General features: G+C 41.8%; 1 protein-coding gene across 12 annotated transcripts in view; it reads right to left on the reverse strand.

Moving 5' to 3' along the window:
* Positions 1-287: 287 nt before the first annotated feature.
* Positions 288-12,683, reverse strand: part of AKAP8L (A-kinase anchoring protein 8 like) — a 32,105-nt gene continuing 19,709 nt past the window's right edge. For 8 of the 12 annotated variants that reach the window (XR_003511991.1, XR_003511989.1, XR_003511988.1 and 5 more), the window contains 2 exons: positions 764-859; positions 288-673 (listed from right to left, as the gene is read on the reverse strand). Coding sequence is in view for 7 of the 12 variants with exons in the window: in XM_027548056.1 (XP_027403857.1) it covers positions 365-673; positions 764-859 (405 nt within the window). In the remaining 5 variants the exon portion in view is untranslated. Of the gene's footprint in view, positions 674-763; positions 860-2,969; positions 3,391-12,683 lie in introns of those variants that run through there. The other 4 variants (XM_027548058.1, XM_027548054.1, XM_027548057.1 and 1 more) reach the window with 2 other exon arrangements.

Below are 12,683 nucleotides of genomic sequence, written 5' to 3' on the forward strand. Positions count from 1 at the left end.
CCAGGCGCATACGTCACCCCTGCTACGCGATACCATTGGTCGTAGTTCACGGCGGGCCCTCCTTTACCACCCCGGCTGGCCTTCCGGTTGTTCCGGGTCGGTGTTCGTAGCTTGCTAGTTTTGCTCATGTGCGAAGTGCCTCACCGCTAGCAGGCGTATCCCTTCTCGCCGCCAATGCGCAGGCGTAACCCAACAGCCCCAGGTCCCACCCGCAGACACACAGCCCAGCGGTGAGGCCTGCACCCGCCCAGGTGGACCGTGCAGCACACAGACAAAAGACGATGAGGTGGGATGTGAAGAACTTTTATTAGACTCAGCTTCCAGCCTCGGCCCCGCGGGCCCCGCGAGCCCCGCCCGCCCCAAGTCATGGAGCGCCTCCTCCTCCCTCCTCCTCGTCGTCGTCAGCCTCCACGTCGAGGCCCGGGATGCCTCGGATCTGGCGCTCCAGCGCCCCGCCCAGTAGGGGCACGGCCTCCTCGTCCTCCTCCGGGGGCGGGGGCGGGGGCGCAGCACCGGGTACTGGCTCTGGAGGCACTGGGGGCTGCGCCGGCGCGGCCTCTGCACCCTCCGCGACCCCGGCCGCTTCGACCAGCGCCCCCTCATCAAGGGCACCTCCCTCGGCCTCCTCTTGTTCCTTCTCCTCCTCTGGGCTGTCAGTGAAAGGGTTCTCACCCTGCGGAGAGGGGCACGACATGAAGAAAGGGAGAACCCGCAGGGGTCACGGCTGGGGACTGGGCCGGCGTGCCAGGGGCGTGCACCTCACCTTCAGATAGCGCTCCAGCTTCTTACTGATTAGCTTGTTGTTTAGGATGCTGCGAGCCACCATGAGCGAGGACTTCTTAGACTGCTCCATCATGAGCTGCGGGCAAGGCAGGCAGGGCTGCAGAGGCTGACCCAGGCATTCCAAAGGAGCTTCCAACCCTCACACCGCCGGGTCGGGTAGAGCCCACACACCCGCACACCTCTCCACCTCCACCTCGGGACCCAGCACTGCCAATGACTACAACCAGACTGCGTTAGGTCTGTAAGTGGACCCTTGAGTACAAGCGTGGGTTCACTCTACAAGCATGGAGCCACGACCAGATTTGATCTTTGCTCCAATGGTCCATCTTTCCACTCCATACTTAACTATAACTGATTAAAGTCATTTCTTTACAGCTGTACTGCAGCAATCTGATTTGCTTACATAAAAATTCATAAGCAGTGAACAAACATACTAAAAACCAAATGTGCAACTCCTAACAAGAGGGCAACTGCCCTAAAACACACACAACTCTGCAGGATAAACAGGGAGGATATAAAAGCAGGAAAAGAATGTCAAACAGTATGTTTAAGTGATATGAAAGTGTTAGTTGCTCAGTCGTCTCCAACTCTTTGCGACCCCATGGACTGTAGCCCCGTCAGGCTCCTCTATGGGATTCTCCGGACAAGAGTACTGGAGTAGGTTGCCATTCCCTTCTCCAGGGGATCTTACCCACCCAGGGACTGAAACCAGGTCTCCCACATTGCAGGCAGATTCTTTACGATCTGAGCCACCAGGGAAGCCCTTAAGTGATATACATCCTTTTAATCCATAAGATTCCCAAGATAAAGAATTATACCCTCAAATGTAAAGGTTGAAAAGAGAGACACACTCTTGGTGAGAGGCTCAAGTGTTTATTTTCTTAAAAATCATTGTGATAGAACTCATTGGTAAAGATTCTGATGCTGTGAAAGATTGAGGGCGACAGAGGATGAGATGGTTGGATGGCATCACTTACTCAATGGACATGAGTCTGTGCAACTCCGGGAGATAGTAAAGGACAAGGAAGCCTAGCATGCTGCAGTCCATGAGGTCGCAAAGAGTTGGACATGACTCATCGACTGAACAATAATCAAAAGTAAAAATTTCTCTCAGCAATTCCTCCCGGGAGTCTAGCCTAAATTTAAAATTGGGAACATGCAAGCACACTGGCTGCAGAGGTGAAAAACTGGAAAGCAGCTTAGTGTTCTTCAGTGGAAAAGTGGTTACGTAAACCAGATGTTCACAACACCACCATGCAGTCTTAAAACAGGGCTTCTCTCTCCCCTGGCATAAGATGTGTGATGGGACAGAGTGCGGAGCATGCCAGTGTCTGGGGGGATTTACATCAAAATGCTACATGATTTTCTCCATGAGTGAAGGCAACTCTCACTTCCATCATTAACGCAAGTAATGGTAACCAAGTATAAAGTCATAAACAGGAAAAAAAAAAAAAAGTAAAGCTATTTTTGGAGGGGTGGGGAAACTGACCTTTGGGACCTCTACTCAACCCTAGCCAATTCTTTACCTCGAATTTCAGAAAATCACTTCATTTGTCTGTTTCTATTCCCTTTCCCCACCTTCATCTTTTTTTCTTTTTTACTTGGGGAAAATAGTCCTCATGTATGCTTAAAATGAAACAAGTTAAAGATGCACAAAAGAAAACTGCCTACATACTGGTTTCCCCTGGTGGGGAATAAATGGGATAACTGGTTCTAATCACAGGTGTAGTTGCGGGTACTTTAAACTCTGGAGCACTTACAAGGCTGTAGTAGAAATGGATATCCTGTGGGTATTATATGTTAAATCATGTGTTATCTGTGGAATACGCACTCTCAATGTGCACACCGTTGACTACAGCTACAGAAGTGTTCCTTTAGCTGTGACTCAATTTTCTCTGGATAACAGCAGAAACGTGTCACATTCCATTATTTGTAAAGTCACCAGCTGTTTGCTTTCATCACTTTTGCTACACTCATGTTCTTTGTATTCAGGTAACTCAAGAACAAATATACAAATATGCAATAAAAGTGAATTGCTTGATATCTATTACTTCATGTATATCAAGCACAGCAATAAAACAAAAATCTCATATGTTTAAATTTCAGGGTTTTTGCTTGTGATTTTTTTAAAAATATACTTGCCTAACATGCATATGCTGTAAAAAAAAAAATAGTTAACATGGAAATAACTTGAGATGATGGCTTTGTTTAATGTCTTATAAGATTTTTATGAATAATCCAAATATAATGTGGAATAATTTTATGAATGGAAAAAAAAACTATGCACAATTAGGATACTACTACATCTTACTCGCTGACACACTATCTTTCGCCCTCTAGGTGCACAGACGGACACACCAGAATATCTCCCAACTGAGCAAACTTTAACATAGTTTTCAGATTTTTGCTATAATATCCAAATTAAGAATAAACTTAAATACTTCCATGCTAGTGTTTTTAATCCTACTAAACACGATCCCTACAGTGACAGTGCCTGAGTACTCTGCAAAAACACTGCAGGCTGTGCTTCTTCCACCTGACCTAAGACAGTGGACTTGTCCCCGCCTCTCCATCAGCATTAGAGGTTACCACTGTTGAATGTCTTTCCTGTAGGGTGAGAGAAAAGAATGTATGCTGCCTTCCGTGGCATTTCCCTGCCCACCAGCGAATCCGATATGCACACTTGAGCTGTCTGTCCGGATTTCTATGAAGTCATTTCTTCCACGGTCTCTTGGTTTCCTAGCTTGTTCAGGAAGGCTTCCTTTAATGTCAAGGTCAACAATCTTCGAAATGTTCTTTTCCCCCCACATTTAAGATCTTGAGAATTTAATATATAGTATGAGGTAGGAGTCCAACTTTCCTTTCCAGAAATGTGTAAGATAAACCACTGTTTCCCCCCATCAAATTGACATGGAGTTCTACAGTCCCTTATCTGCAAATCTGAAATCCAAAAGGAAAAGTTTTTCTTCTAAAATTCATTTGGTGCAAATGATGAGCTGACATATTTTTATACCATCTTTATTTATCCTATCTAAACAAGTCACTTGAAGAATTGTTGATGGTTTAACTGCAAGGCACTTTCCAGATTCTGCTGGGGATGTTGGCAATACTATCATGTAGCTGTTCTGAAATCTAAAAATTATTTTAAAAAACATTCAGGTTTCTGATAAGGGATCTGCAACTGACTTTAATACTGAGTTCCAAAACCAAAGCAAAGAGGGCTATTTCATTAGACTCTATTCTTTAAATCACTATGCCAGTATCACTTATTTTCAATTACAATGACTCTACATGAGTCATATATCTGTCACAGCAAGTCCCTGTACTCACTGACTGCTGTATAATTTTCCTGGCTATTAGACTTAACTCTGTCAATAGTAATACGGGAGGAACTGGTTTTTGTTTTGTTTTGCTATTAAACCTCCCATCTAAGAACTTACTACTTCCTTCCATTCACTGAGGCCTTGCTTGTTTCATATCCTTGAATTTAAGATCCCATACCTTTCTTCTTTACATTCCCAGTTATTTCACACATTTTGTGGTTATTGTGAATAGATGTTTCCTCATTTATGTTTCTAATTGGTTATTACTATTAGAATGGATAAGAACTACTACTACTTTGAAAGTGAAAGTCTTTCAGTTGTGACTCTGCAACCCCAGATTCTTTGCAACTATACAGTCCATGGAATTCTCCAGGCCAGAATACTGAAGTAGGTAACCTATCCTTTCTCCAGCAGATCTTCCCAACCCCAGAATTGAACCCAGGTCTCCCACAATGCAGGCAGATTCTTTACCAGCTGAGCCACAGGGGAAGCCCAAGAATATTGGAGTGGGTATAGTGGGTAACCTATCCCTTCTCCAGCAGAGATTCCCAACCCCCAGAATCAAACCCAGGTCTCCTGGATTGCAGGTGGATTTTTCACCAGCTGAGCTATCAGGAAAGCCTACTTTTGGTATGTCCTAACCCTCTATGGGGTTGCAAAAAGTCGGACACTACTGAGCGACTTTCACACTTTTTTTTCAACCCCTTACCAAATTCTATTAATTCTAAGAACACTTTTTTTTTTTTTTTTGCTGGAATCATCAGCTTTTCTAGGAATATAATCACATTATTTGCACATAAACAGTTTTCATTTCCAGGACTTTATACTGATAATGTTGCTAATTTCTTATTGAACCATCCTTGTATTCCAGAAGCAAATTTTACTTATAGTGTGTTACGTATTTGACTCACCACTAGATTGATAACTAGGAATATTTTGGGAATCCCTGGTGGCTCAGTGGTAAAGAATATACCTGCAATGCAGGAGATGTGGGTTTGATCCTTGGGCCGGGAAGATCCCCTGGAGAAGGAAATGGCAACCCACTCCAATATTCTTACCCAGAGAATCCCATGGACAGAAAAGGCTAGTGGGCTACAGTTCGTGGGGTCGGGAAACTTGTATATGACTCAGCGACTAAACCACCAACCACCACATCAATGGATGAAAGTTTCATTTGCTTCACATCCTTGACAACATAATTTTACTTAGCACTTTTATTCTTCAATGAACTAATCTATAGTTTCATCTCATTATTATCCTTACCAGATTTTTGGAATTAAGGTTAAAAAGACTTCCTAAAGGAATTCCCTGGTGGTCCAGTGGTTCATTCACCTGCAAATGCAGGGGACATGGGTTTGATCCCTGGTCTGGGAACTAAGATCCCAAATGCCACAGGGAAACTAAGAGCATGTACCCTACAGCCTGTGCTTCACAACAAGAGAAGCCTGTGCAATGAGAAGCCCACGCACCACAACTAAGAGAATAGGTTCTGCTCATCCCAACTATAGAAAGCCCATGACCAGCAATGAAGAAGCCCTGTACCTCAACGAAGACCCAGCGCAGCCAATATATAATAATTAAAAACAACAACAGCAATAATAACAAAAAGGCCTCCCTCTCTACTCTGCTATCACCATTGAGGGGTGTATCTTCCCAGAAGCAGGACTGTAAACATTTCTCATCTTGTCCCTAACTGCCTGCTGCTGAGGCTAAGTTCTGGGCAAATTCAGCTGAGAGGTGGGGCTCCCTCCTATCGAGCCCCACTCATGGAATGGAAGTTTAACACCATGCATTGCTCTAACCCTGGCTTGTTCGTAAGGCAGACGCCCCATGCCTAGAGAGGCAAACCAAACCAACTTGACCAGAGGCTACAGCTGCCTCCACACCTCTTCTCTCCTTTTTTTTTTTTTTTTAAATATATATATTTATTTGGCTACACTGGGTCTTATTTGCAGCACGGAGGATCTTTAGTTGACGCATGTGGCATCTAATTCCCCAAGAAGAGTTTGAACCTGAGCCCCCTGCACTGGGAGCGCTGAGTCTTTGCACCACCAGGGAAATCCCAAACCCTTCTCTTCTAAAGCAGCAGAGTCCAGAGTCTTGTCACCACTCCTAGCTCAGAAGCCTGGACTCAGGAGTTTTGCCTGAGGGAAAGGCAGACTTTAAAACAATGAGCTCCCAAATCTCTGCCCAAAGGAACTCCTTTTTTTAAAGTGTGGGGAGTTCAAAACTAAGGGCTCTCTCAAAACAATGGAGGGTGTGGAGAAAAGCAATTAAAAGGATGGTAGATATACTTCCCAGGTGGCATAGCAGTAAAGAATCCACCTGCCGATGCAGGGTGGGAGAGATCCCCTGGAGGAGGAAATGGTAACCACTCCAGTATTCCTGTCTGGAAAATTCCGTGGACAGAGAAGCCTGGTGGGCTACAGTCCATAGCGTCACAAAGAGTCGGACGACTGAGCTGAACTGAACTGAGCATGGATTTGATAAGCAGCACAAACTAAGCCATTGCTGTCTCCAAAAAGAACCAATAAAACAGGTAGAAGGAGCCTCCCTAGGGTTCAGGATAAATCTCAAACAATGAATTTAATTGGATTAAAGTTATTTAATTGGATTAGGTTAATTCAGTTGGATTAGAACAATTTAATGCCTTTAGGCATTGTTGAAAACAACAGAGCTATCAGCCAACAACTTATGGAGAAGAACAGCTTGGTGCAATATGAGAAAAAGACAAATGTGGTCCTATCAAAACTACCACCATCCCTACCACCAAAATACCACCACCATAGGCCAAGTGGCTGTGCACTTGGCCAATGGCTTCCTCTTCTGAGGTACAGTAACAGGCTTTGCACTGTGGGAATTAAAGAGATTTCACTAAAAGATTTTGACTATTCACTCAAACAAACACAATAACAAGACCTACAATAGGGGAGGTCTAGAACAAAGAGTTGCCAGAAGAGATTATATAAACTGTCTAGTTTTCAACAAAAAATTATGAGATGTGCAAAGGAAACTGACATTCAGGAAAAAAGGCAGGCAAACAACAGAAACTGCCTGTGCCCATGGCCAGATGTCAGACTTAAAGACTTAAAAGCAGCCATTATAAATCCATTTAAAGAACTAAAAGGAAACATGCTTGAAGTACAAGATGACACTGTCTCATCAAATAGGGAACATCAATAAAGGGACAGAAGTTAACTATATAAATCCTAGAGCTGAAAAATACAATGAACTGAAATGAAAAATTCACTGGAGGGGTTCAACAGTAGATCTGAACTGGCAGAATAAGCAAAATCTGTAGGTTGGCAGAGATCACACAATCTGGAGAATAGAAGAATGAATGAAGAAAAATGAATAATCTCAAACAACCCTTGACACCATTAGGTGACCCATCACACCCATAATGAGATTACCAGAAAGACAAAAGGAGCAGGAAAAAAAAAAATCTGAATAATGGCTATAAACTGTAAATCTCATGAAAAACTTTAAACCACACATCCAAAAAGCTAACAAACTCCAAATAAACATAAAAAGACCCACAAAAAGACATCTTATAATAAAAATGCTGAGAGCCAAAGACAATGGAAAAATCTTGACAGCAGCAAAAGAAAAATGAATCATTACTTAAAATGGAACCCCAGTAAAGTTAAAAGCTGATGTCTTACCAGAAATGGGGCCAGAAGGCAGTGGGATAACATACTTAAAATGCTCAAAGAAACTGTCAACCAAAAATCCTGTGCCCAGGAAAGCTATCTTTCAAAAGTGAAAGTGAAACAATAACAGTCCACAACAAACAACAATTGAGTTTTCTGCTGGCAGACCTTTAAAGAAATACCCAAGGAGGTCCTTCAAGATGAAAAGAAGTGATCCCAGATAGTAATGCAAATCCACAAAAAACAACAATAAAAATAATCATATAATTATAAAGAAATACTATAAATGCAGTATCTTTTCCGGTCCTCTCAACTAATTTAAAAGGAGTTATATAAAACAATAAATATTTAAATATTAAAAATATATATACCTCTTAAATCTATATAATTGTATTACTTGACCTGTAGTAACATAGAGAAATGTAATATATTTGCCAGTAAGAGCACAAAGAAGGTCGGGAGAATAAAACTGTATTGGGCTAATAAGGCAATGACTACAGATGGTAACTTGAATCCACAGGAAGAATTCAAAGACAACCAGAAATGAGCAATAAGAAGTCTAGTTTAATAAAAGCTAGAAATATGTAACTGCTATTCTCCTTTCTTCTTTTGGCATCCTTAAAAGACAAATTATATAAAATAATAATTACATTGTATTACATTATTGGGTTTGTAACACATATAGATGTACCACTTTGTATAACAAAAACCTATGCAGAGAGAGGTTCACAGGAGTAACTTAATCCCACTGAAATGACTGTATCTAAAGGAAATTTTTGAAGTTAATATATATAAAATAAGGCCTAGAGAAACCACTAATAATGCCCCCCCGAATTTTTACAAAAAAACCATTAAAGAAGATAAATAAATATTTGAAAAAAATAGTAACGTTAAATGTAAATGGATTAAACAATCCAGTCAAAAGGCAAAGATGGTCAAACTGGACAGAAAAACAAGTTCAAATAATATGCTCTCCACAGGAGACAAACTTTAGATCCAATAGATTCAAAGATACAAATAAATAGAAAGGAAAAGGATGAGAAAAGATATACAAACATCAACCGTAAGAAAATGAACTGACTATACTAATACCAGACGAACAGACTGTAAAAAATGTTACTAAGATAAAAAGGGACATTTTATAATGATAAAAGGGTCTCTCCATCGGGGGATATTTAAGTATAGACACACCGGACAACAATTCAACCATAGCTGATTTTAATATCCCACTGTCAATAATGCAAACAACAACTTGGCAGGAGATCAACAAGGAAATAAAAGGCTTGAACACTATAAAACCAAACAGGCATAACATATCTAAAGAACACTTTGCAACAATAACAGAATATCCATTCTTCTCAAATGTACAAAACAGCACAGACTCTATACTACTAGGCCATAAACCAAGCTTCAGTAAATGAAAAGGACTGAAATAATGGAATGTATACCGTCTGACTACACTGAAGAAAATTAGAAATCAATAACAGAGAGGAATTTTGGAAATTTAGAAGTATGTTAAAATTAAATGACACACTGCTGAATAACCAATGGGTCTAAGAAAAAGAAGGCAGAGGGAAATTAGAAAATAATTTGAGATGAGTGAAAGTGAGGACGAGACATACCAAAACTTATGGGATGCAGAGAAAGCAGTACTCAGAGGAAAACTTACAGTTATAAAAGGCTATATTAGAGAAAAACCTAAAGCAAGCAGAAGATTAAAACAGAAATTAATGAAGCAGAGAACACAAAAAAAGAGCAAAAAACCCACAAAATCATAAGTTTGTTCTTTTTAAATGTCAGCAAAATTAAACCTCAGCAAGACTGATCAAGAAAAAAAAGACTCAAAGCAATCAGAAATGAAAGAAGGGGACTACTGACAATACAGAAATAAAAAGGATTATAATGGAACACTAGGAATAAATGCATGATAGTAAATTGAGTATTAGATTAAATGCACAGATTTCCAGAAAGACTTAAAACTGACTCAGAAAGAGAGGGAATTCCCTGACAGTCTAGTGGTTAGAACTCGGCACCTTCACTACTGGGGCCCAGGTTGAATATCAGGACAGGGAACTAAGATCCCAAGTGCAGAGAAATAAGGTGAAAAAAAAAAAAAAAAGAAAAGTCTAAACAGACCAGTGACCTGCCTCTTGAGAAACCTGTATGCAGGTCAGGAAGCAACAGTTAGAACTGGACATAGAACAACAGACTGGTTCCAAATAGGAAAAGGAGCACAAGCTGGAATCAAGACTGCCGGGAGAAATATCAATAACCTCAGATATGCAGATGACACCACCCTTATGGCAGAAAGTGAAGAGGAACTCAAAAGCCTCTTGATGAAAGTCAAAGAGGAGAGTGAAAAAGTTGGCTTAAAGCTCAACATTCAGAAAAGTAAGATCATGGCATCTGGTCCCATAACTTCATGGAAAATAGATGGGGAAACAGTGGAAACCGTGTCAGACTTTATTTTGGGGGGCTCTAAAATCACTGCAGATGGTGACTGCAGCCATGAAATTAAAAGATGCTTACTCCTTGGAAGGAAAGTTATGACCAACCTAGATAGCATACTCAAAAGCAGAGACATTACTTTGCCAACAAAGGTCCGTCTAGTCAAGGCTATGGTTTTTCCAGTGGTCATGTATGGATGTGAGAGTTGGATTATAAAGAAAGCTGAGTGCCGAAGAATTGATGCTTTTGAACTGTGGTGTTGGAGAAGACTCTTGAGAGTCCCTTGGACTGCAAGGAGATCCAAACAGTCCATTCTGAAGGAGATCAGCCCTGGGATTTCTTTGGAAGGACTGACGCTGAAGCTGAAACTCCAGTACTTTGGCCACCTCATGCGAAGAGTTGACTCATTGGAAAAGACTCTGATGCTGGGAGGGTTTGGGGGCAGGAGGAGAAGGGGACGACAGAGGATGAGATGGCTGGATGGCATCATTGACTCGATGGACGTGAGTCTGGGTGAACTCCGGGAGATAGTGATGGACAGGGAGGCCTGGCGTGCTGCGATTCATGGGGTCGCAAAGAGTCGGACATGACTGAATGACTCAACTGAACTGAACTGAAGTACAGAAATTGAATTCGTAATTTAAAAAAAAAAAAAAAAAAAAAGCTACTCACAAAGAACAGCCCAGGTCCAGACAGCTTCAGAGCACATTCTACCAATTTAATACCAATTCTTCGCAAACTTCCAAACAACAGGAAGGAAAACTTCTCAACTCATTTTTTGAGGCCAGTATTCAGTTCAGTTCAGTTTAGTCGCTCAGTTGTGTCCATCTCTTTGTGACCCCATGAACCACAGCACACCAGGCCTCCGTGTCCATCACCAACTCCTGGAGACCACCCAAACCCATGTCCATTGTGTCGGTGATGCCATCCAACCATCTAGTCTTCTGTTGTCCCCTTCTCCTTCTGCCCTCAATCTTTCCCAGCATCAGGGTCTTTTCAAATGCATCAGCTCTCCTCATCAGGTGGCCAAAGTATTGGAGTTTCAGCTTCAACATCAGTCCCTCCAATGAGGCCAGTATTACATTGATACCAAACCCATAAATATCACAAAAAAACATACAGACCAATATCTCATGAGTACACATACAAAAATTCTCAACAAAATATTAGCAAAGCCAATTCAACAACATATAAAAAGAATTATACACCATGACCAAATAGGATTTTTCCCAACAACGCCAAGGGTGGCTTAACACCCTCAAGTCAATGAAATATACTGTATCAATAAATAAAAAACAAAACCACACGATCATCTCAATAAATGCAGAAAAAGAATCTGACGAACTCCAATGCCATTCCAGAATAAAAACACTCAACAAGATGCAACCAGAAGGGAATTCAACAACCAGAAGGGAATTCAACGACCAGATTGGAATTCAACAACCAGAAGGGAACTCAACGACAAGACAGAGAGCACCTATGGGAAACCCACAGCTAAGCAGCGCACTCAACGGTCAGACCGATGCTCCACCAGAGACAAGAGGAGGGGCGGTCAGACCGATGCTCCCCCAGAGACAAGAGGAGGGGCAGTCAGATCGATGCTTCCCCCAGAGATAAGAGGAGGGGCGGTCAGACCGATGCTTCCCCCAGGGACAAGAGGAGGGGCGGTCAGATCGATGCTTCCCCAGAGACAAGAGGAGGGGTGGTCAGACCGATGCTCCCCCAGAGACAAGAGGAGGGGCGGTCAGATTGATGCTTCCCCCAGAGACAAGAGGAGGGGCGGTCAGACCGATGCTTCCCCCAGAGATAAGAGGAGGGGCGGTCAGATGGATGCTTCCCCCAGTGACAAGAGGAGGGGCGGTCAGACCGATGCTTCCCCCAGAGATAAGAGGAGGGGCGGTCAGATGGATGCTTCCCCCAGGGACAAGAGGAGGGGCAGGGAGGAACTTCTCTTCAAGGCTGTGTTGTATGTTCTAGCCAGGGCAATTAAACAAGAAAAAAAAAAAAATTAAACGGCATCCATATTGGCAAGGAAATAGTTAAACTATAACTATCTCTATCTGCAGACAACTGATATACAGAACATGCTAAAAATCCATGATTAAAATTAATAAACAACTTCAGTGAGGTTATAGGATACAGTATCAACAAACAAAAATCAACTCTATTTTGAAACAGGTACAAAGAACAACTCAGAAATGGAATTAAAGAACACAATTCCATTTATATTAGTATCAAAAGAATGAAATACTTGGGAATAAACTAATAATCCCCCAAATAAAAAACTTATACACTGAAAACTGAAATATTGTTGAAAGAAATTAAAGATTCTGAATAAAGCAAAGACATTCCATTTTCATGGATTGGAAGACTTAATATTGCTGAGAAAGGAATACTCTCCAAACTGATACAGAAATTGAATATAGTCCCATTAGGACACCAGCTGGCTTCTTTGTAGAAACTGACATGTTGGTCC

The sequence above is a fragment of the Bos indicus x Bos taurus genome, chromosome 7 (genome assembly GCF_003369695.1).
Source record: "Bos indicus x Bos taurus breed Angus x Brahman F1 hybrid chromosome 7, Bos_hybrid_MaternalHap_v2.0, whole genome shotgun sequence".
In the NCBI taxonomy this organism is placed as follows: domain Eukaryota; kingdom Metazoa; phylum Chordata; class Mammalia; order Artiodactyla; family Bovidae; genus Bos; species Bos indicus x Bos taurus.